The sequence below is a fragment of the Patiria miniata genome, unplaced genomic scaffold (genome assembly GCF_015706575.1).
Source record: "Patiria miniata isolate m_02_andy unplaced genomic scaffold, ASM1570657v1 HiC_scaffold_5, whole genome shotgun sequence".
Taxonomy (NCBI): Eukaryota; Metazoa; Echinodermata; class Asteroidea; order Valvatida; family Asterinidae; genus Patiria; species Patiria miniata.
The window spans coordinates 27,999,510-28,025,569 of record NW_024037072.1 but is presented as its reverse complement, the minus strand read 5'-3'; the positions used below and the strand labels follow the sequence as shown (position 1 = coordinate 28,025,569).

Here is a 26,060-nt window from a genome sequence, read left to right as displayed (position 1 = left end):
CTGAATCGCATTTGATCAGAGCTAAAATAATCCTAGCTGACCTGACTCGGTAAACTCTCAAGGAAAAACCAATGCAAAACAAGCCTAGCAAACCTGACCTGAACTGACCCAAAAAGTGAGTTTCCATATGGCCTGGTGCCATTTCTGGTGGCCCCAGGCTTGCGCTCGTCGCGCTCAGGTAATACACACGCACTGTGGGCTCCTTAGACCATTAGAGTTACCAAAATGCACACGCACCTTGTCCTTAACCCTAACAATCCCCATCCAGTCAAATTCCAATACCAGGGTTTGTTGGAATCTGTTGGAGTGAGTAAACTGATTATGCTTTACTTGGGGTTTGGCATACCACAAATAAACAGAGTTCAACTGTTTATGTGCACAGTTTACCATATGTTGTTGGAATTTGCAAGGATGAGGAAATCACCCTAAAGGTTAGGGTTAATAGCGCGTGTGGCGTGTGCGCGGAAGTGGTTCCACCAAAAAAATGGCTTACAGTTTTTTTTGTGGGATTAGTCTATAAGAGTTTCCATAAAATTGGACAAAACTGTGCAAGTGTAGGTGTGGACGTAATTAATGTTAATGGTCAACATTGAGCAATGAAGTAAATTACACTGTTGTGAGATTGAAGTCCGGAGCCCATAATATCCCATTTGGAATAGATCAAGATTAATTTTATTTTGGTTTCTTGCACATCTGAACCATCTGCTCCCAACATCTAAAAACATTGAGCTGAACCCAGCAGGACCCGACTCAAAATGATGCCAAATTTAAACTGAATCGGACAACGTCAGAAGATTCATTGAGTGTCTTCAGCTTAAGTCATTGTCTTTATGAGGTCTGATGTTCAGTCTACTCATTTACCTATTCAGACTACAGGGAAGGCTAAATTAATTGTCAGTGTGCACAGCAATCACGACAATTTTAAGAGTTTTCCTTAAAAAAAAGAGCGTCTTCTTGAAACTGCATCTTCCCTCTGATTTAAAAGCAAACTGTTTGATTCCTTTTTATGTGACAGGGATGAAGACTTTCAAGTCAGCACTGTCAAGGAATCAGATGTCATCCATGCTGATCGGAAGGACGTCCCTTGCATCTTCAAGGTGAGTACTGAGATGAGAGGTCACAAAATATCACAGAGTTTTTGTTAAACGGCAGGTTGCGTTGTTATAGCACTATCCATGATGTATTTAAATGTTGGGTTTTGAACCTTAAAGAATGGAGAAAGCCCACATTTTAAAACTATCGTTGGCATATTCTGCTTCAAGAACACCAAATACTATAATAATGGACACTTGGACAGAGTTAACAATGTTTCCATTTAGTTTGGACATAAGGAATTCAAAGTGATTCTGAAGACTTCTCGAAAACCCTGCTCCAACTGATTGGTGTTTGATCGTTTGCTGTCCCCCTCAACCCTTTCCCCCAGGTGGCCGCGTCACAGCTGAACCCACCAGGCCTGACAGCCCAGTTCCTCCTCCTGGCCTCGAGCGAGAACGACAAGAAGAAGTGGGTGAACGCCCTGAATGAGCTGCATCGCATCCTGCGACGCAACAAGCGTCCCGAGAAGCCCGTCTTCCTGGCCAAGGAAGTCTGCGATCCCAGCATGCCCCTCATCAAGATGGTCCACTGTGCTGACATCGTCGGTGAGTTTGTTTGCCGGTTGTGTAAACCTGGTTGTAAACATTGACAAGTCAATGGCATGACAACTTTGCTAGCTCCCTTTTGTACCTCATTGACTCACTGACTCGCTGACTGACGACTGTCACTTCTCAATTAGACATTCTTAATGAGACATGCAACAAAAGTCCTTCACAAGTGAAATCACAAGTCCATCACAAGTTGATCACAGGTCCATCACAAGTGAAATCACAAGTCTAATCACAGGTACTCAGAGGTGAAATCACAAGCCCATTACCAGTGAACTCACAAGTGAAATCACACGTCCATCACAAGTCAATCACAAGTGAAATCACAAGTCCATTTGCAAGTGAAATCACAAGTCCAGGGAACTCACAAGTCTCATCACAGGCCCATCACTAGTGAAAATCACAAGCCCATCACCAGTGTCAATGACAAAGGAATACCTCATGACTTAACTCAATTAATTGACCCAGATATTTGGATGATGCTTAGTTTAATAGCTCTTGAACTCATTGTATAAACTAATAATATCTGAAGGACATATTTCACCGCATAAGATTTTCATGTGCATTACAAAGATAACATCCGGTTGTTTCTTTTGACAACTCACTGTGACATCCTGATGAAGAGGGACATAATGCCGGAGAAAAAGCGGTGTCAAAGTCAAAAGTTGCTTCATTCTCTATTTGTTTGGTTGTGTCATAGTTGTAAATGCTTTGACCAGTGTTTTGATATGGAAGTGCCGGTATGTAATGTTACTATTCCGTGGCTCTATCTGCAGATTACGATAGGTTTTTGCTTGGGACTGACGAGGGTCTGTACTGCCTTCAGCTGTCCACTGGTTATATTACACGGGTAGATAACAAGAAGATATTCCACGTTGAGATCGTGCCCACCGAGCAGCTCATTATCGTCATCTCAGGTAAAGTGGACAGTACTCACAAAATCGTTAACCAATTTTACTCAAATTAACTCTGTGAACGAACACTAGATTGGACTTTGTGACACTGGTTGGCGCGATATGGCGCAAAATACGCATGACTCAGAGCTCCCAACATATACGATTTTGGCGTACTTTTTAAACGATTTTTCACCCATTTGACTCTTTCACGATTTTATTCTTCATTTTTACATTTTTTGACAATGCTGCTTTCAAAGAATCTTTCATTTCAAAAAGCGTGCCATTCCTGCGTGGTCTGTCATTCACGGTCCACATAATCGTGTTCGCTAATACTTTCAAATTCGGAAAGGACAATGGAGGGACTGGGAAACAGTCTATCAAACGAAGTGCGCAGTAAAAATCTGCGCAAGCATGCTCCCGGAAGTGTAGTGAACTTCATATGGTGCGGCATCTGTACATTTGTATATGTTGGCTATCTTGGCAGGAACTTCTTTTTACAGATTTTTTTTTTCGCCTGGAAGTTCGAAATGTGTCTACCAAACATGCTAAAAACGAGTTAAGCCGCGGCAGGAATAAAAAGATGATTTAAATCCAGAGAGGAAACCAAATCTGAAAGCAAAGCCCAATGTCAAGACCTTCCATAGTCCTATCATGGTTTTCTTAATCCTGGTGTAACCTTACACAGGCAGGGGTCGTCACGTGCGCCTGATCCCCATCCTAGCCCTAGACCAGGAGGCCAACGCCATCAAGGTAGAGGAGCCTAAAGGCAGCACGCTGTTCACCACTGGCCGCATCCGGCAGGGCTCCACCATGTGCATGTGTGTGGCCATGAAGCGTCACGTCCTGGTCTACGAGTTCAATCGCACCAAGCTGCGACACAGGAAGATCAAGGAGCTGACCCTCCCCGCGCCCTGCTCCACCCTGGAGGTCTTCCAGGAGCGACTCTGTGCCGGCTACACGTCTGGTTTCAGCCTCTTCAGCATACAAGGGGAAGGACAGCACATCCAACGTAGGCTTAATTGGACTACATTCCAATAAAAATAAAACTAATAATAATTTATTCATTTATTCAAATGCGCATCGGAAAATTCCAAGCATGCTCAGAGAGGGCGCACTATGCAGCCGATCCGGAAACACCGGGGCAAACCCCTTCTCTTTCACGATAAGTGTCCTGGGTGGTTAATGTGCATTACACAATACACAGGACCTACAGCTTTACGTCCCATTCGAAAGACGCGGGCTAGTTGAAGGAGCCCTATCACGTCCCAGACAAGCCACCAACCAGGACAATACATGGAAAGGTCTCCCACCCAACTACTGCATGACCAAAGTCAATGGTGCTTAACTTGGCAGTTACACCGCCAGCTCTTCTGTTGAGCACTAATACCGTGTAGTGACAATATTTTGTTGATACAGAACGGTAACGAATGATGATGTCAAAATATTGAAATACTGACGACCTAGGTATGGAATTTCATTACCACAATATTCCCTCTTAATTGTGGCCAGATGTGTGCAAAAGCCCTTTTTAAAAAGGTGAAAGATACAACTTCGTGAGAACTGCACTACAGTGTACTTGTGTAGGGATAATTACATTGTATTTAAATTCCTTGCTGTCACGGTATCTAGATGAGGTGAGAATTGTGAGAATTGTCATCCAGCAGGACTTTAAAGTTCTGTCCATGCTGCCTGTTAGCAGTTAACCCTAACACCATGTGTCTTACTGTATCTTGATGACATAATAATCCACCCAGAAAAGTAACCTATACTACCGAACACCGCCATATTTTCGCGGCGGTATATCATGGACTCTCAAAATCCTATACCGTACAAGCTTAACCCAACATAGGCTATTATTTTTTTTTCTGTTACCATAAGGGGTCATCTCAGTTTTTAGAACGAATTTGACTGATTTTGCTCCCGCTCTTGTTTTGATTTGTAGCTTTGCTGAATGTGGATGATCCTTCCCTGTCCTACCTTCAGAAGACTCCTGTGGATGCGCTGGCCGCTGTACAAATCAGCAACAAAGAATATTTATTGTGTTTTATGAGTAAGTATGAAAAGTCTCGATTTCTGAATAGCATCTACCTTTTTACATAATAAAATTGATAAATATTGTGAAATGTAGTTTTGTGCATACTCCAAAATTGTTGAAATGGCTGAATGCTCCAACTCCAACTCTCTGCCTTAAAACCTTTTCCAATCAATTAATGAGCTTTAAACTTAATCAATATAAGGTTGGAACAAAGAAATTGAGTGGGATTTGAGCCTGCAGCTACCAGAATATTTCGCCAAGTGGGCTATTCTTTTGACAGTCTTTGAATCAGTCAAGCAGCGGTGTGGTGCTGTGGAGGTTACAGGTGCAGTTCCCATGCCATTCAAATTCGTCTCTTTTTTGGGGCCTAATTTTGACTTGAAAGTTGCATACCCCTTGTTCTTCAGAAACGGATTTTTTTTCTCCTAATGTTTTTCAATTTGTATTTTCTGTTTTAACGAAAAACACTGTTTAAAATAACCTCTGAAAAGGGCTTTTATTTTGTGCACAAATGAACCACCCTGTGAGAGAGCCGAATAATTGTCTTGCAGCCGATAATTTTTATTTTGTGAAAAAAACTTATTCAGTGACTTAATGTCAGTGAATTTTTGTTCAGTGTCTTATTCAAAAGTGAACAACTTAATAGGAAAATAGCAATTGAAAAAAAAAAAATATATCTATTTTTCGAAGTGAAACTCAAAAATAGCAGGGGAACGCATCTTTAAGCATTACTGTCATCTATACCAGCCAATGCCTTTGTTCAGCTACTGGGACGGGTATGTGCAGACCTTTTGTACGCATACTGAAATAAAGTAACCCTCAATGACGGCAGTTATGCCTAAGGTCTATTGATTAAAAGTACATGTAGTGAGTTCTCTTGTATGGTTTATCGGATTCAATGTTGATGTTTTCAATAGCCGTTGGTGTGTATGTGGACTACCAGGGCCGTCGGACGAGGAAACAAGAACTGATGTGGCCGGCAGTACCCACCGCCATATGTGAGTGTATAGACAAATCTGATTGACCCCTGTCGAGTACCTTTTCATTGAAAATGACCATCTTCATAAAATTGGCCTGAAATCTGCTGAAATCACCTGTACTCCTGCCATATCGCAGTCCTGCCGAAAAACAATTGTATTCAACAGTCTTTCTCTAAACTGAATGGATTTGTTTGAATTGGCAGGAAAGTGTTTTTTCCCAGAGAGCATCTGTCTCAAAAACTTTGACATTTTTGGTGTTCCACTCTCAATGCTTAGTTTTCAAACTCAACATTTTCCTTGTGGGAACAAACCCTATGAGACTGGTCTGAACATTTCTAAGTGTTTTCTTAGTAAATACTTCAATATTTTTTCCTGCTAAATTGGACTTTTTAGGACATATCATCACTTTTTTGATGGCTGATAGGTCACTGAAGGGAAAAAAATAATGATGGCCAGATATGGGAATCTTTCCTAGTGTTCCCATTGTATTCCTAGTGGGGACAGAATGTGTTTCCAATTTGTGAAGGCAGTTTTTCCAAGCGGAACCATCCAATGTTCAAGTTTTCTTAGACTTCTCCCCTGATCCCAAATTACATCTTTCCATTCGTCCCCAATAACCACCGCTTCAATTTATGAAGCAATTTAAATTTGTTTTTTTTACAAAGTTCCCTTTTTTAAGTAGCACAGAATGGAAAACTTAACCTCACCATTTGCTTTTCGGGCCAATTGACCATCTACTTAAAGGGAATGTACATCATTGGCTTTTGCTGTAATTTTCAGAAATGAACGATTAATCTAGGGATGTAGATCTGGACACCACGGCTCTGTCAAGCCTATGCAAAAATTGCTTTTGGTGCCCAGTTATACTCATCTCCTTCATCCCAAATCCTAATATCCACTCATCCTCGAAGTCAGGAACCCTGCGAGACAGGAATCACTTCCAAGAACCAAGATTAACCGAGATCTTCAATTTTCTTCATTGGACCAGCTGTAAGATGGCCACGGGTGCCACTGTCGTCACCATTTTGGCCCTGCTAGCTACTCTAGACAGGACAGTGCTTTCAGAAGCAACCAACCATGGAACTCATCCCATTGTTAACCCATGGTCCTACTGTCATGGTGTATTGTCACGCATCATGCCACTCAGGTTTGTGACGCCAAACCTACCTCGCTCACAGTGGGAAACTTGGAACCAGGAACTGAAAACACAACTTGGCCCTCTCCATTTCGACCTATCGTCGGGTCATATAACTCCGTCACAAGCAGGTGAGGTGTTCACAGAGTCATTATTCAACTTTGTCAAAGGAAAACCGGAACTAGTTGAATCAGATAAGCACACGGGGTATGTTTCTCATGACCCCCGAGTACTCACCAATGCCAAAAAGGAAATGAACAAATTGAGGAAAAGAGCGTTTGGAAAAAACAGTACACATGAAAACCGCAAGAGATTCAACGAAGCGAACAGACACTATAGTGCTCTCAAAAAAGTCTTCAAGAAAACCAAAGATCTGAAAAACGTTGAACACGAAGAGAAACTATTTCACAGCAATTTCTACGAATTTGCAAAGCGCCTTACCAAAGGCGAACTGTACAAAGACGTTACCAAGCCATCCTTCACAAAATGTTGTGCAAATGAGTATTATACAAAGAAATACTCCTCCTCAGCCCACTTCATCCACAACGATCTCAACTGGTTCCCTTACATCCGAGTACCCGATGACGGCACGGACTTTGACCTCACACCAGTTCGGCCGAGGGACATCAAATCAGTTCTACAGCACAAGTCATCAAATAAATCCCCTGGCCCGGACAATATCACCTACGGAATTCTGAAAAAGCTACCAGCCACTCATCATTTCCTGGCCACCCTCTTCTCCCGGATCATGCAAGTTGGATCACCGCCAAGATCATGGTCGTGCTGCAAAGTCAGCCTCATCCACAAGAAAGGAGAAGCATCTCTGCCTGAGAACTTCCGTATGATCGCCCTCAACAGCTGCGTAGCCAAAATCTATCACCAGTTACTGTCGCAACGTTTTAATAGGTACCTCATAGACAATGAACTTATCGACACTACTATGCAAAAAGCTTTCATACAAGGTATCAACGGATGCATCGAGCACACACAAACCATGCATGAGCTCATATCTCATGCCAAAGCCAATCAAAAAACACTGCATGTTACATGGTTTGATCTTGCTGATGCATTTGGAAGTGTTCAACACGATCTTATTTATCATGAACTCGAAAGAAACAAGTTCCCTCCCATCATCCAGGCCTATATCAAGAACCTATACAGCAATCTGACAGGCTATGTTAGGGGACCTGGCTGGAATAGTGAAATCTTTCAATTCAAAAAGGGAGTTTTCCAAGGAGATCCCCTGTCACCCATTATCTTTGTAATAGCATTTAACCCCCTGGTACAATACATCAAATCAGAGTTACGTTTTGGGTATACCATAGATGACACTAAATTCATCTGTACCCCATTTGCCGACGACTTTAATCTCATAACCACCAATGTTAAATCGCACCAACGTATAATCAACAACATTGTGTCTCGAGCTCAATCAATGAATCTTATTCTCAAACCCAGCAAGTGCAAATCCTTGTCTCTCTGCAGCGGCAAGCCTACAGAAAAAATCTTCAAAATCAACGATTTTCTGATCCCAACAATTAAAGATGAACCGCACTCATTTTTCGGGTCGATAATAACATTCAGTGGGAAAGCACGCGACACAATGTTCCACATTAAGCAGAAAATTATTTCGTATCTTAACAGAATAGATGAATCTAAAATCCGTGATGAGTACAAACTAAAGGTGTATTGTAACTACCTACTCTCTTCACTACGATTCTGCCTGACTGTTCACGACATAACTAAAACTGATCTAAACACACTCGATCAAAACATCGATAAGTACCTGAAAAAATGGGGAGGACTGCCCAAAAGTGCTACCAATTCCCTCCTCCATTCCAACTCTGGATTAGGGATCAAATCACTCACGTTCTTGTACAGAGAATGTCATGCCCTAGCTCATGCCTCCACAAGAATCAAAGGAGACAATATGGTTAACAAATGTCTAGACTCCAAACTACACCGCGAATCATCCTGGTCTAGAAAATGTTCCGTTACTGCCTATTCAGAAAACGTTCTCCAAAAAGCTCTGAAGGAAATACCGGCCAAAGACAATAGCCCGGGAAAACATTTGCACAAACTCAAAACAGTCATCAAGTCATCCGTAGCAAAGGACATTGCTAATACATGGGATCAAAAAATCAAATCCCTTGCTAAACAAGGCCGTCTCCTAGAACTTATGGAAACGGAAAAATCCAACATCACTTGGAAATCAATAATGTATAATTTACCTCGGAAAATTCTTCGCTTTGGACTCAATGCAATCATAGATACTCTACCAGTCAATACCAATCTCTGCCTCTGGGGTAAGTCAGTTGACCCCAAGTGCACACTTTGCACATCCAAGGAAACATTGTTACATGTCCTCAATTACTGCCCAGTAATGCTCAATCAAGGCCGCTACACCTATCGCCACAACAATGTTTTACTGGAAATCTGTAAATCCCTAGACAAAATGTACAACAGCTGCTCTAACCGCAAACTCTTTGCCGATCTCGATGGTAAACATGCTCCTGGCGGCAATACCATCCCGCCATCCATACTACCAACCACACTTAAGCCAGACATTGTCATAACAGACGAACATAACAAAGACATCACCATAGTTGAATTAACGGTACCATTCGAAACTATCATAACTAAAAGCCATGACTACAAAATGCAAAAATATGCCAACCTAACACGAGATTTCCGTGAGATAGGTTTCAACTCCAAACTCATCGCCTTGGAAATAGGAAGTAGAGGCTTCATAGACGAAAACAATAAAACACAAATCCGCTCCCTATTCAATCTGATGACAAAAACCGAAATACGGCAACTCACCACTCACCTGTCAAAAACAGCACTGGTCTCATCCTTCGTAATCTTCTACTCAAAATACAGCCCCGTTTGGATTGATTCTCAAGATTAAGGTATTCTTTCACATCGCCCATCCCACTCATCAATATTCCCTTGACCTAGCCAAGCAATCGTTATTCCCTGGTTTATGCTTTTCTTGTTATGCTTTTCTTGTTATGCTAAATTGTTAATTATTTAATTTGTCAATTTGTCTCTTACTTCTACATTAATTTCTAGTTCCTTGCTTCATTGACATTTAGACTGTTTCTTTTGATTCGTCTTTCATGTTCATGATGTTCTAGGTTTCCTCCATGTCTTTTGGTTGTTGTTGTTGATTTATGATTAATGAATAAAAGACATGAATTAATAAAAAAACACTGACATGTTTGAAGTTTTGTGTTCGAAAAAGGTGGAAAAACCAACAAAAACAAAAATGTTCAAGTAGTCTGGTTCCTTGACTCCACTAAAGATAAAATGGATCAATTTATAGATGCCGGAAAATTGTAAGGTAAGGGAACCAGTCTAGCTGGCCTGCACCCATTCATGAACATGTAACCAATAGCAAACCAAATTTGGACTGAAAAAGTGTAAAGTTGGAGCAGAAGTTGAAAAATAGTTAGGTTTTTCCAACGGTGGTCGGCCGACCACCGTTGGAAATGTATACAAAAATACCATTTTCTTGAAAATGACTTCACACCAGGTGCCATAATTTTACAGGAGGCTTTAGACTGTCATTTACCAACATCCTAGTAAGGTATTTCGTAAAAACTTGGTAGTTTTATTTTTCGATGTTTGCAAATGTTGTATATTCCCTTTAAGTCAGAATGCAAATTCAATTCTTAGTCCCGTGATCACGTTTTTTTCCCCTATGTATTTTGATATTTATTCTGTTGAAATCACACTGACCAAAGAAATCTCAAAATGTTGCCTGTAAATTTGAGAAAATTTCTTCCTAATTGATGTGTCTTAAAAAGTAGTTGTATTCAATGTTTTCCTGTAGGTTTCAACTATCCGTACCTCGTGGTGTACAGTGAGGTATCAGTGGACATGTTTGAAGTCAGTCACATGGAGTGGTTCCAGACCATTCCCATCAAAGGGGTGAGTAACCAATGGTTAAAGAAACCCCACCTTTTTGACCCTGAGCAAAAAGGTTAACTTTACTCAGTACAAAGCATCAAATCTTGCATGAATTTTTTGTGGAAATTTTGAATCAGAACAGCCATGATTTTGGCTAAAAGTTATATTTAAACATGCTTCACAATGCTCCTGTGACGTTTGTGAACAAATGCTCAGTGTTTGCCCTTAAACTATGATGAATGTTATAAATTGATCTGGGTATATGTTACAATTTTTTAATCCCATGTAAGAGTTTATCATGTGGTCCTCTTGAAGATGATTGGACTCTAAAGAGTCTAATTGGTCCCTTTGCCTGATTCTTCAAAGCAACATTGACATATTGTTTCCACATTTGTCTTTGCTTTGTACACAGACGCATCCCTTGACCCACGACGGCAGCTTCAACCTGTGCTACGTCACCGACCTGCACACTCCCAGGCTAATGTACCTTCACAACAACGACAACGACGGAGGTAAGAACAGTGTTTCATTTTATCGTGGTGTAAAGACAGAGATGCCACTTTTCTGGTTTTAACCAAAATTCCGTTTTATAAAAAAAAATCTCACTAAATTCCAGTTTTCCGTCAAAATTAACCTGGAAAGGCGTTGATTTTTACCTCCTTAGCGCTCTCGATTAAGATTTAGGCGCACGCACGGCACAACGTTATTCGTTGAAGTAGTCTTAAAATCAGTCTTTGTTGTTGCAGAGCCTGCATGTGATAAAGGCGGCCAACGTACTTGCACGCAGTTTACAACGGCGCCTCGCGCGTGCTTCACCGCGTGCGGGTGTGTTGTGCGTAAGCACACAAGGCATTCATCCTGGAAATCAAGTCTATCATTTCAGTTGTCGATGGTTTCCGATCGCAGTGATATATGTGAATACAAAAAAACGCCGGGTACCAACCTTTTTTTCGTAGAGCGCATCGCGTAGTGTAAACTGCAAAGGTCTTGTACACCGACAGCAGTGTTGTGGAATCGTGCATGTTTCGTGTCGAATATTACGTTGGAAATTCGGGTAGGCAAAATAAATATTAGGAATATGGAAAAAGTCAAAGTGATCGAACGAACCGACAGCTTAAAGGCCATAGAAGCAAAATTAAAAAATAAACGGAACTGGGCTTGGCTACAAGATAAGATGACAACGGGGACTTTGTGTCACCGGACTCAGAGTGGCTTTTTCACACACACAAAAGTTCCGGTTTTTTTTCAAGCAGCCGTTCCGGGGTTTTTCAAGCAGACCCAGTTCCGGTTCTTTCAAGCTTTCCCTGTGGCATCTCAGTCTGTAAAAACACAACCCAGATCAGACTATGTCTTGTCATGTGAGCCTTATAAGAATCCAGTAATTGAGGATGTATTAGATGTACAGTGTTCTTGTGTAGCTTTATGCGACTCGATGTAACAAGGTGACTGCTGACTATTGTTGTCAGACCTCAAATAGTTTTGAAAGTCAGGCAGTTGCAATTTTTTATCGCACGTTTTTGTAAGGTATTGCAAATTGTTTTGATTTGGTTCTAAAGCAGAAAAGGACGACCTGGTGATTCCGCACACCAACAAGCAGAACATCAAGAGAGATAAGGGAAGGTTCTCCTTCAAGAACAGGGAAGAAATCAAGAAGTAAGTTTTGGAAGCCTATCAAGAAAATCAATCTGGCAAGATACTCATAGAATGACTAGGAAGTGGGTGAGGCTGGTTTTGAGTTCAACGAACTAGCTTTTGTCTGTACAGCAGGCTTGTTATAAAGTTATGGAAGAATGTAGACAAAAATTTGTCAAAAATTCCCGCAGAATGAGTGAAGTAATAGAGGAAGTAACCAACGTTGTTTTTAAACAATTGTTTTAAAATAATTTTATATTGTTACATTAGTGGAAATCATTTAGAAAAAAAAGTGCTGTACATATTCCTTATTATTAAAAAGCATAAAAGGATCATTTGCAAGTATCCTAAATGTAGCCTACCAAATTTTTTACCAAGCTTGATTAGATTCATGGTCGTACTGGTACTCCAGTACTAAATACCTGTGAAATTTTTATGTCTGGCTTGCTGTCATTTGGAAGAAATCAAGTAACGTAGGTGATTTCCAATGATCAGTCCATTGACTTATTTGTGGAAGTACAGAGTGCTATGGACGAAATTGTTTTGCGTGGTTTTCACTGTTTTCTCAAAAAGTGTAATATCCACTGAGCTGAAACTTCAACAGGTTAGATTTTGAACGTTCTGCTTTGGATGTTGGGTGCTGTTATTATTGGAAATGAACAAAATGCATGAGTAGCAATTTCCTACTGTATATGCCTTTAAAGACGAAAACTAAAACACGGAACTAAACACTTGAGTTTTCAAATTTTTTTGTTGACCATGAGTGAGGCTGAGCTTTACTTTCTTTTCTTTTCTGAAGGACAAAAGATCGCAAGTCGATGATATCCGGACCGTCAGACTTCAACCATATCACTCACATGGGGCCTGGGGATGGTATGCAGATGCTGAAAGACCTGCCACAGGTAGGCGACCTTTGACCCGATGGATTGACCTTTCACTTTCAATCACTCTGGGCATAATGTTATGCAAATGATGAATCGTGTGACCGTGCAATGCAACTTCTATTTACCGTGCAATGGAACCTCTATTTAATACCGTGGAATGGAACTTCTATTTTTTTGCGGTGCGGCTGGGCCTTGGTTTGGGACAAGTAATTCAATGACACGTGATTGAGGACCCAGCAGTCAGATGACAGGCATTTATTCAAGCATTGCATAATGCTTTTTATACAATGCCTGAATAAATTACCGTCATCTGGTTTGTGGGTCGTTGATCACATGTCGTTGAATTATTTGTACCAACGCATGGCATGGCTGCACCTCAAAAATAGAAGTTCTATTCCACGGTAAACGAAAGTTCCATAGCATGGTCACACTTTTGGCAGCACTGACCAATCAGATGACAAGGATTCATTCAGGCATTGTATAAAACAAAAAAAATGAATGTTTCACATTCGTGCAGTGGAAAGAATAATTTTGTTCGGTGACAGATGGTTGGGAACATTCGATCCATCACCTCATGAAACTATTCTTAACATTGGACTCTCAAACATTCATTATTTGTATAATGTCTTCTGGGCCAAATTACACCTGTTGCTTAGAAAGAATTGTCTATATTTAGTGAAATTCCCCACGTCGCAGCTCCATCAAGTGAGGAATGGATAGAAGATACCTACTTTTTGATAGATTGTGACTGGCAGAGAGAGGATTTCAATTTAGATAATTTCTTCTTTTCATTTTCGTCTTTGAAACTGATTCTAAGTCACATATCTGTGCTTGCTTGTGCATAATCCTGCTTTCAGTGTAAAGTAATTGCAGTTGAAACTCCAGCTAAAACCTCAACCTTTGCCAACTGGCACATTCACTGCTTGGGTTTGTGTGCGCATTCCTTTCATTTTTCAGCACATTGTGAGCCTTCTCAACTATTTGTTGAACGAATGTGTCAACCCCCACCGCAAAACTTCATGTTCGCTCTTTTACACAGTGCCAGGGCAGCTGTGTAGTGTTTCTGCAGCATTATCAATGAGATTGCATCATGCTACAAAGTGTTTAGCATAGTGGTGGGGGTATCGGAGATATCAAACTCCGGTTTTCCTATTTTTTTTTTCAAACCAAACAATGGTTATCAGATTTTACCGAAAGTTCCCATTAGCCCAAAGTAGCGACAACAAAAAGTGACGAGTGAGTTGCCGCATGCAATGCCCTCCAGAGCTGTTCATGTAAGGCCAAAAAAAAAAATACTCGGTCTCTGGTCAGTGCGCGCGTCGATTTTAATCATGCGCGTGAACCTTTTTTTTCCTTCAAATTAACACGGAAGCTACAACAGCACCCTCTATTGCCGCGCCTCCTCAAATTTTTGTACCAAGGAGCACCAAGGAATGGGGAAATTGCACGAAGGCAAATGATAAAGGGCACCAAGGCAAATGATGGAGGACACCAATGTATAATGAGAACACAAAAAAGCAAAATAGTACCCACTTTGTCTGTACAATACAAGCTTGAAAAAAAAAAAAGCCACCAAAAAAAAAATTTAAAAAAATATGCCTCGCCGCATCAATTTCGGAACTTCGGTCTGACCAGAGACCGACCATTTTTTTTTTTGGCCTAATGGTGAAAGAGATTAGTGGGAACTCTCTGGTCAGTCAAATGTGCAGGCTATTCGTGAACCAAGAAGACCATTCGTGAGTGAACGCGGTCACAATCAGAGACCATTAAGCAAATCGGGGGCATGTTCCAGTTGTTTTCTGGATGATTTTTTCTTAAGCCTGTGTCACAATAAAATGGAAGGATTATTTTGTTCCTATGGTTGCTTTCGAATATCTATTTTCCAAAACCCAAACCGAATAGTGGAATGCAAATCAAATGTTTAAAAAATCCCACCATTAGTTTAGCAGTTTGTCTTGCTTCATTGTCTAGTACCTTTAACCCTATCCTTCAAAATCCTCTTTGCCAAAGTGGAGGAATTTGGAGGATTGAGGTTACATGGCAAAAGTACAGTACTGATTTCGTAGGATGCACTTTGTCAATGTCTTTGGCCGGACCTTGTGTTGTCTTTGCTCAGCCATGCATACATGTAAATATAGGCCTGGACTATGCTTGAAATCCTCCGTACTGCTCCAGGATGTCACTGGCCAAGCCTCAACATATTGACGTCACTGCCGCAGTATTTTGCAGGATTCAGGCAGTGGTCACCCCTCCATGGACCATATTCAAGAAATAATGGAGGAATTTGCAGGATTGGGGCTTTATGCTATTTTTCCATGAGGCCAATTGGAGGATTTTGAAGGATTGAGGCTACATCCTAGCAAAAAGGCCTGGGGAGTTAGGGTTAATCAAGAAAAACGCCCACAGTGGAGTTGTGGGTTGCATCATAGGCACCTCTTTTCTTTTCTTAATTGCATGAACTTTTTGCTTCGGCTGTACATGTATCTGCAACAAGCATGTGGTCTTTGGATAGTAACTGTAGCATGTCAATTTAAAAAAAAAATCAAAAGAATAACTACAAAAGACTTGATGCACTTCAAAAATGGTCAATTCTGTGATATTCAGCCTTGAGAGGAGACCTTAGTTTATTTTTTGTGGAATGTTTGATTTCTTTTTTCTTTTTTCTTTCAACATGTTTGTAATCTTCTTCTTGCATTCTCATTTTGTTGGTCATTTCATTTCATTTTCACTGCTCACTCGAATTGGCTGTTCCCTTTCTTTCCATGGTAAGTTGCGGTATCATTTTACACCCTCGGCCTGACGTGAGTTTTGGCATGCGATAACACTCTGTTTCCTCTATTTTCCTCACTTCGCAGTATTTTTGTACAAGGTGTTCTTTTTATTCAGCGGTATTATGAAACCTTAAGTTTCATTTGTGAATTGCTGTGGTGTCGTTTATTTGTTTAGAGAGAAAAACCACATCCGTGGGAAACGTCACGGTCATGGACTGTGTTATATGAAAAAAGGGGAAGAAATGTTGCAGCCTGACGCTACTTTTTCCTTCATATATCATATCAATGAAGGTCATTCATTGCAGAAATGATGATAAGACATGAATCTGGGACTGAGAAACATTTCCCATTTTGTTAGGAAATACTTAGACAATTTTCTTGACTCTTCATAGACTTTGTACACAATTGCGGAAGTGGCGTCAAGTTGCAACATTTTTTCCGAAAAAGGTCTTATATGAATAATGGTTTCTTACACACACAAACAGTTATTCCACTCGTTGTTTTTTTTTCCATTGTGATGTTTGGCATTACCCAAGTGAATTTGCTTTATACTAAAACTATAAACCAGCTGTAAGATTTGTAAATTTCTGCTGCGACGTGCCATCCAAATGTCCAGAAGTGACGTTCTCTTTTCCGTTACATCCCACATCAGAGAAAGATCCAACTACGCGAGGAGAAGCAGTCGGGTCGAGACTTCCAGCGAGTCCGCAGCATGTTCCAGCCCATGGGGCCCGGCCTACGGACCGTCCCTAGCTCCAGGGAACGAGCCTCCTCCATGCACTCGGCCGGCCGGGGTGACGTCAACGGGAGCAGTAGTCTGATGCCCACTAGCCCCGGGGTGCCTGGCGGGGAAGGGGTCAGTGGGGGCCATGACGGAGGGCAGCGCAGCTACAGTGATGAGTCACCGCCTTTGTCTAGTCACTCGCCTAGACATTCATTAGGTGGGTGCTCAGACTAGTCAACTAGTCCAATATCTGATTAATTATCCAAGTTCAATTTGATTCCAGTGTGACGCTTTTGTACCACTTTCAAAAACCCCAGTGAGAGGACACATCGCATGTGTGAGTATGTAAACACCGGCAATCGTGGACTAGGGACAAAAGGGTTAGGGCACAAACAAAGGGTCCACGATCGATGGACAGTCCACGATTGAAATTCGTGTACAAAACCAGTGAGAGCTGTTGCAAACAAAGGAACGAGGATGAGGGACAATAGGGGGTCCATGATTGTCGGTGTTTACAAAGATGTGTGCACTGGTTTGCGTGTGTATGACATGAAGAACACACAACTTATCTTTTTCTGAATGTGCACAAAGTTCCAAGTTGCTAAAGTTCAGAGAACAACTTTCATTATTAATCAAATACATCTAAAGACAAAAAAAGTAGCAAAATCTGACAACATCTTGACATTAAATAGAGCGTTTGGAACATTTTTGCATGAGTTTAATGCCATGTTATTGATTGCTGGGTCACTCTGGCCTTGTCATTGGGCATCACATTATCATGAAATCATGATTAAGGAACTATATAAAGATGGATAAAGTGGCAAATTTTGGCAATGTCTTGGCATTGTGCACAGTTCTCACATCAGTTTACTGCTATTTGAGTGAATTCAGGGACAACCTAGTTTTGCCATAGGGCATCATATTTTACTTTTTAAAATGATTTTTTTTGTGTTTTCATTTTCATCATGCAGTAATACTCGGTTTCTTGTGATGATATTTTAATTGCAGGTTCTAGTTCCAGTACTCCCCCCACACCGCATCGGACAAGCGTTGTGGAACCAGACCAGCTGTCTGGGGGGTCCGGGGGCTGGGACGGGGACGCCAAGGGAACTTCATCGTACTAACAGACCCTCGCTCTCAACTCTTCTCACCGGTGAGAAAATAAATGTCAAAATCAGCAACAAACTCCTTTGCTCAAGTTTCGCAGGAGCATGGTACATCGTGAATCAACGACTTGAGCCAAGACGGGCCAATGAAACCTGCTCTGGAAGATAAGTCAATGCATTGAAAGCGCATGATGATAAATTTTCATTAAAAAAACCCTGTGAACTTAGACAGATTGGGCATTCTGTTTTTAAAAAAACCTTGAGTTTATGTACATTCATGATATTTAATAACCCGTTACCTGTAGTCCATTGTAGCTGGACATTTATATGCTGTTTTGAGGGGATGAGTGCTAGTTCCCTTTGGGCGCTTCATGCTGTCATGTGCATTCGTCAAACGGTGGATCATCAATAATTCACAGTAATTTTTTAGTAACTCCCGACAGAATTGTGTCGCAGTCCCTTTTAACCTTTCATCAAAGTATTAAGGTATCAATATAAAAATAACGAGAACAAGTGCAGTGTTGGGTGTTTACATCAGTTGTATGAGAAACAAATAGTATCCAGGCTTTGTACAGGAACTTTCTATCACAGCTACAAGCAACTCGAGGCAACATGCTGATTAGTTTGTAGGAATTTTTCAAGATTAACATGGGAACTTTCCAGGATAGATTTGCAGCAGTAAGAAAGTTTCAAGCTTTACATTTTCTCGAAACTTGAACTTCTCTTGTGACACGTGCAACGTTTGAACCACTGATCTCTATATAAAGACTGGATAGCTAATAAAGAGACGCACAATGAATGAATTTGACGCCATATTGGTGAGACCGGCTGGTGATCTACAAAGGACAAGTTGCCGTTTTTATAGACAGCATGATTTCTTAACGTCGCGGTTCACTTGACTTATATTTTGACCACCACCACTGACCAAGGTTAACTACAATTTTTCTAACGCGGGTTACTAAAATTTCGCAAATATCACTTTTTCGGCGTTTTGAAATAATAATCACTACGGAAATGTGTCCCTTTTAGAACATCATAATATGTGTATGTGACCAAAATGCGCGTCAACTGTTGATACAACGTGCGCGTATTTACGCGTAGAACGTTCGTATTATACGCGGCCATCTTCGTGAGACCGGGGGCGAATTGGTCAATATGCAAAGTCTACTGTGTGAATGTTGTATGCATATCCGCTATCCAGTCTGTATATAGAGATCAGTGGTTTGAACTCCCCCAAGACCCAATTTCCATAAGAACTCTATCAAACCACGGATCCTCTACACAAGGATAAAGGACTTCCTCAAATATCTGGTTAGAGGCGTGATACGTCACTTGGGTGTCGTGCTTGGGTGTGAGACTCGGCACGCGACTGCAGTCTTTCAGTGGTCAAAGTTTTGTCAGGATGCCAGCTGTCGGCGATAATGGCACTCGCATTGTTCTACATGTTCCAAGCTTTGTCCTATGCACGGACGCGGCATAGCACGCATGTAAACAATCAATTCCGTACATTTTGTACACAAGCTCAGATCAGTCGTTTATCCTTGTGTAGAGGATCTGTGATCAACCTGAATGCATCATCCCAAATGTTATTTGTATGTCGACATAATCCCGTCTTCACAACATCAACTTTTAAAGTTGCTAAGCTAAGCACTACCCTTCATGTCTAGATCACTCTAAGAAGACGTCTCATTCGAAGAGCAATTCCATTTCATTGATTCAAATACAACTTCCATCTTTTTCCCCTTAGTATTTTCGAATCAACATTTGCCAAAAAAAAATGCTTAAGTACTGAGGAATGCATAGAGTAATATTTTTGAAATTGAATAACATTTGATATGACAAGTAAGGTTTTTTTTTTCATTAAGAACATGTTCATCTGTGAGAACAGTACTAGCACTGACAATGTTTCATAGTAGCAAACCTAGCTTCTGGCAAGTTCTGGTGTTTAGCAAAAAACTTGAACAAAAACTTATACTGCACTGTCTGTGCCAAACTAGCTGTGTTATCATATGCAGTGTTTTACCTTTGTCTAACCCAAATAAATAAGCCTATACTGAAAAAAAAAACAATAACCAAAAAAAAAAAAAAAATGTGCATGAGAAAAAAAAACCTGTTCACTTTCTGTAGCATACATAGTCAGGTCCACACTTTTTTACATACACCCTAAAAACATATTGCATTGTTTAGAGCTTGTGGTCTAGGTACCATGCGCATCATTATTACATGATCAAAACAGGTCTGTATCATTACCATAGTAGTCTATCATTTCCCCTCCATGTTCGAAGAATTGTTAGCTGTGCTCTATACCAACAAAATAATGATTGCGTTGAGTCAGTTGTCCTGGAGCGTTTAGGAAGTGAATGAAATCAATGCCCTCATTTGGACAAATGACAGTATTGCCCTGGTTTTAGATTTGAAACCACGGGCAAATCTAAAAGAATTGTGCTTCTGTGATGTGATGAATCTGCTTGACTCAGTCGTACTGTTGGGGAGACCACATCACAGTAAAGGAGACCGTTACAGCGGGGTGTGGTATTTTTCATACAAAACATTTGCGTAAATCACAATGGGAAACTAACTAGCGCCCCTTGAACAAAGACATTGACAAAAGGGCTAGCTGCCAACATAGGGCTAGGTAGCTCAGTTGGTACAGCGCCGGAACAGCGATCCAGAGTTTTCAGGTTTAAACCCCCTTCTAGTCAGTTTCTTTTTTTCAACTGTGAAAATTCATGCCTCCATTGCTATTTAGTCAGAATTGAGCCACACATAATGGGGGGGGGGGGGGTGCTTTACCTGTTGGGTAAATGTATATAAGTTTGGTTTGGTTTTTGACAATTTTCAGATGACAGTGATGGTGATTATCACTGGCAGAAGCGTCTCAACTGTTACGCTCTCATATTTTGTAAAAACAAATGATCTGTTTGAAACTGTCCTACATGTATATAACGAGCTTACTCTTATTTAATATAAAAACTTACGTAACTACTTAAATCCTATACTTTAAATCAGATACCTAATAGAAGTTGCAATCCGCATTGTGTCGTTAGTGTTGAGTTAACTCGCTGGTACCACGCTTGTTAAGTTTTAAAACAGTTGTGAACAGATATCAGAAGCAGTCGGTTACCATCCAGGTTTATCCTTAAATAGCTATTCATCACTACGTTGGATGTGTAATTGTTAATTAAGTACAGCAAACTTTTTCTTTTTGTAAATTATTTAAATTAGCGTTGAATTTATATATGGATTTCCGTTTTTGTTTTTAGCTACCGTGGTAATACACTTTTCACTAATATGTATTTGTCTACATTTAGGTTTGTTACAATACTGTATATTTGCCCGAATGGTTTAGTGTATTTGAAATGGTTTGTAAACGGATATAGCTAGGGGTCAGGCAATGTGTGCACTTTCTCAGTTATTTCCTTGAATTTTAAACAAACATGTTTTTGTATCTAAATACATGTATGTAAAGAATGGGTGTAGATAAAGAAACAGAAGATGATGGCTGGTTTAAAGTTAGGGTGGGTTCTATATGACTTCTGAAAACATGAATACAAAAAAAAATTGTGGTTACCTATTTAGGTGAATTAACGAAAAACAAATTGTATGCATAACTTAGTGGTTTATATGTGGTTTCAAATGGCCTGAATGTGACTGTAAATTATGCATAATTATTCAAATTTTGCATATGCGCATGCATATGCATTAGCATGTGAATAACAAGTTTGATTAATGGCATCAAATAAAGGATTGACTTCTTTTGTACTGTGTGTGTGTGTGTGCGCGTGTCTCAGAGAGCGTTTGGGACACAATATGTGACACTGAAGCCAAAATTGTTGACTTAGGATTGCTTATTATTTTGAAGATTTCTTTTTGCAAACGTAATAACCTACAAGTAGAGACACAGGTGTATTGAATATGCTAATTATTTTTTGTCTTCCAGTAAGGTGATGTAAAAACACCTTATTTTGCTAGCCTGTGTGATCACCAGATGGCCGAAATTTGTTTGTTGCTTTGCTAAAAAAAAATAATAAACTCAACTAGTAATATTTTTTTTAAATGCCTAGGCGTAGTGGTAACTCTTGTAAAGTGTAATGTAACAAAAAGTTGTTACTAATCTAAAGAATCAGTGTTTCTGTTTTTCTCTGCAAAGTTGTATTTGAAAATGCAAGACTGACTGGGTATCTCATTAGTAACTACGTTTGTAATTATTACGAGGCAGTTCTACAGTTTTGGTAGCACCTTTGAATAAAACAATGTCCGGTTATATATTGCCAGCCTCACTTTATATGTAAATAGAGGTCAGGGCAGCCATTTTTGTCTAGTTCCTAAAAAGGACGAGGGTACAAACAAAATCGCGTGGGTTGAATTGGCCCCTTCATCAGAGGAACCTGACTATTTTGAAAGTGAGCCTCACATTGGCTCCAATGCATTAGAAGTCTGGTGTCCAGCTCTGACTGCTGGTAATCAGTACAATGTAGGTATGTCATAAAACTGTGAAATTGCCTTGTGTAGCTTTGAAAAGGCAGGAATGTTAAAAAAAATAATAATAATTGGGTGACAAATATTCTGTAGAAGTCGGTTCATCATAAACATAACCTTTATTTTGTTGATCTGTGTTATTAATATCTTAACCCTATTCCCTGTAAAAAAGAAAAAGAAGAAAAAGAAAGAGCCCTGTTAGACTAGGCCTAATCACATTCGTTTATAATTAACTTCCCCTATAAAATAGGTTTTCAAATAGCAGTTTGTACAGCCTCTCGTTAATCATATATTTTTTTCTGTTCAACCAACAGTACAACTCAGAAGTTTCAGGTACATGTAGGTAAACAGAAATCATCATGACTTTTAGAAATCAAGTATTTGTACCATATTACCAACATTTAGGTATTTAGGTAAAAATTCAAATGCATACTGTAATTACATTCGTACGTTGTTTACCATTGAACAGGTATTAACAAATCGCTTGAAGTTCATGTTATTAATAATTTATTTCAGTCTGTGATTGCACTGTTTCTTGGAAATGCTGTTTAGTTCCACTTAAGTGACAAGTGCACAGCCTGCACACACCGGGACAAATCTGCATGTATGCCGTGGTGCTCAAATGTGCAAGTTTTCCAGACATCATTATTTACTTGTGGACACTTCCATGAACTATGCACGTGTGTTTTGCTACTCTGGTTTGCACAGAAAACCAACACAGAATCATCTTAAGAACGAATTAACATCTTAAATACACACTGTCTTGATTTTCAGTGCCTCTCCCTTGACTGATCTGTACGTATTGTTGCCAGACAGTTTGTAGGTATACAATTAAAGAGAAGTGTAGTCGGTTTGTTTTCAGACTCGTTTTCACGGATATGCATGCGAAAAATATCCGGAATGGGTGAAGCATATAAATTGGCTATGAAGTATGTTGTAGCGCGCAGCAAGGGAGATCAGAGCGAGTGTACAAAAGAATCTTTGATTTCCGGAAAGATTAGTTGGACTTTTTTATTTATCTGTAAACATGAGATTGCAACTCGATCAGAGACAGCTGTACAGTGTTTGTGGCGACTGGTTTTAATACAAGACTTTTGAATAACAGAATCAAATATGAAAGTGACTGACTTAAGAGCCTACTAGCTTTATAGTCATGTGACTTGAATACCAGATTGTTCAAAGGTGTAGTGTTGACTCAATTTAATGGAAATATGTATTTTCGTTTGAGGTTGAAATCTGATTATTTCCATTTGTGTTCAATTTGCTACTCCTTAAAAATAAGTTCATTTGCATATGAACCGTAATCCCAGCCAAACAAAACCCTAAAAACACCCGACTATGTGACAGGGAAAAGTATCTGTATACATTGCTTAAGTAATTGTTGAAACAGAACGTGAATATTCTTTGGAAGTGGCTGTGTAGAAGAGTCAGGCACCCAGTGATGCTGATTCTTTTGAATTCATATTTAAGGTCTTAGTGTTGGGTGTCAGACAGATCGTGTTTCCCTTCTTAAACTATGAAATTCCAGCTATTTTCAGAACAGAATATGAAAAACAATATCAGTCTAGATTCGCAGTTCTTTCTAAGATAATGTGATGCAGGTTTTTAGGTGCTTGACAAGCAGTCTTTTGGCATTGGCCTCTATCCTGGAAATTTGATTGGTGTGTGCAGCTTTGGATATTAATAACTGGCCAATATGATCCTCTGAAACCCAAATTTGCGACAAGTGAAGTTTTCAGCAAATCTATTTCAATGTATCTTTATTCTTAAAAGTATTGTATCCTGCATTTCAAATGCAAGGTAATTAAAAAAAAGTTGGCCGATACTAATCATTAATATTTTTGTGTGATTTAATTACGCAATTATCTACCTGTATAAGGTAAGTGTTTTGATTTGCTTTAAACAAAAAAAATCCCCAAAAAGTGAGAATAACCTCTCATAATTTTGGTAATATGATCTATCAGAATCACAGATTTTGGCTATGCTCTACATTATGTACATTTACTCGATAAATCCTTCATTTTTTTGTCATTACATTTGGTTGAATCAGGGTTGTTAACACAAACTGCCACTTTTAATTAACAGTTTAATTATTTGATTTTTGTTTAGAAGTCTTTATTTATTATTCTTTTCCATTAGTTTCTGGGCTTTGTACTTTTTGAAATAACATCAACTATGTTGTATTTTCCCGAAAAACTATCACAAAAAGAGAAAGAAAAAACATTAAAAAAGTGATATTGAATATGTAAGACTGACTGGCTGTTTCTTGTGTGTTTTGTTGTAGGCAATTTCATTGCTTTCTTCTATGAAAAACGTTTACAACATGTCTTACAAAAAAGAAACGTTCAGTTTCCCTCGGTTCTTTCCGGAGCCTTACACATTCACAAAAGAGATTTGTCACATGATGGTACCGTAAACCTGTATCTTATTGCTATATTCACCATGCAAACCTTCAAATCTTATTAAGCGATCTAGCGAGTAACTGTAAGGCTTTTGTGTAAGCCCCGAAACGTCCGAATTCTAGTTGGGCGACCTTGTTCCCATAGTGTAGAGCAGTACGCTCCCACTGTCTTCTCCGTTACGGTGGCACTAAATCATTTGCATGTTCAAAAATCTTGCTCGTGCAAATAAGATACGGAATGGTTTGGTGTTATTTTTGTATGCCATGTCCGGTGTACAGACCGTACCGTAGGACAAGTTTAACGCGGTGTGAGATCCGAAACACGATTTTTTTAAATTCAAAATGTATAATATTGAATAAAAAAACCATCCAATATGCGGTATTACTACGATGAAAGGGATGGTTGTTTTGTGTTATAATTCAATTTTTTTTATTAAAACACGTAATACCCGTTGGAATTATAACCATCAAATGCAAGATTTAGGTACCTCACTTCTTGCTGTTGCGGTATCGAATCAGGGTGCATGGAGCAAATTTTTCACGATCCAGATTGAACAAAGTAGGCCCTAGTATGCAACGAACTCATCAATATTTTCTTTTATGAAAACCGTTAAGTACGGGATCCAGAACTGAATCTTTTTGGGTGAGATATTTGTAATTTAATACACTTTTAACAAAAGGGGCGTCTGCAGGGTGTCAATGGGGCCGGTGGGGTGGGTAAATGCCCCCCCCCCCCTCACCCTCGACAAAATGATAAATTGAGAATATGCTAGAGAAAATACAAGGGTTTTTTTTTTGGGGGGGGGGCTGATGGAATGTGCTTTGCCCCCCCCCCCCGAACATAATTGTGGCGACGCCCATGGGTCTAATACAAGAGTCTAAGAGCAGGTTGCAGTGGGAGCGTACTGCTTGACACAATGGGAACGAGGTTGATTGGAGACCATTTTGAGCACGCATGAACGCAAACTCCTGACCCAATTCGTTGTCATTCTGAACGGTATTTGTTTGGTTTGCGGTTCTATTCACGTACCCAATTTTCCAGTATGGCTTTCAGCGATAGGTACGGTCTTCAAACAAGGTTCAACGTCAAATATCCTGTGTTTTTATAGAGTTATGATGATGTCCTCGATTTATCCATTTTCCAAGATATCTCTTGTTATTTTTTAACATCGAAATGGGCTAGTCCAACTACGTGCACTGCTGGACGATGATGACGTTGATAACCGAAATAGACTGAAACTCTTTGAAAATAATACTTTTCTTTAAATAGGGCCTACAACTGCGAGTCGCTATGGATAAAGCGCATCACTAGCACTATGTGGTGGGGATAGCTAGTCTGTAGTATTTGTTTTTGATTTGATATAATGGCCAACGCGCACACTGCCAAAATGGTTTTCATGCATCGTTGAACACTTTGTCCGACCGGATCAATACAAATAATGTGACATGAAATGTCGTA

General features: G+C 39.9%; 1 protein-coding gene across 3 annotated transcripts in view; it reads left to right on the top strand.

The window, feature by feature from the left end:
* Nucleotides 1-17,922, top strand: part of LOC119740326 (serine/threonine-protein kinase MRCK alpha-like) — a 62,753-nt gene extending 44,831 nt beyond the window's left edge. For 2 of the 3 annotated variants that reach the window (XM_038215591.1, XM_038215590.1), the window contains exons 28-39: nt 1,016-1,097; nt 1,424-1,640; nt 2,420-2,560; nt 3,225-3,548; nt 4,482-4,589; nt 5,492-5,572; nt 10,528-10,625; nt 11,017-11,116; nt 12,161-12,257; nt 13,036-13,138; nt 16,544-16,832; nt 17,624-17,922. In XM_038215591.1, the coding sequence (XP_038071519.1) occupies nt 1,016-1,097; nt 1,424-1,640; nt 2,420-2,560; nt 3,225-3,548; nt 4,482-4,589; nt 5,492-5,572; nt 10,528-10,625; nt 11,017-11,116; nt 12,161-12,257; nt 13,036-13,138; nt 16,544-16,832; nt 17,624-17,739 (1,756 nt within the window). In that variant the 3' untranslated portion in view covers nt 17,740-17,922. The remainder of the gene's footprint in view (nt 1-1,015; nt 1,098-1,423; nt 1,641-2,419; nt 2,561-3,224; nt 3,549-4,481; nt 4,590-5,491; nt 5,573-10,527; nt 10,626-11,016; nt 11,117-12,160; nt 12,258-13,035; nt 13,139-16,543; nt 16,833-17,623) is intronic. The other variant, XM_038215592.1, reaches the window with a different exon arrangement.
* Nucleotides 17,923-26,060: the final 8,138 nt, after the last annotated feature.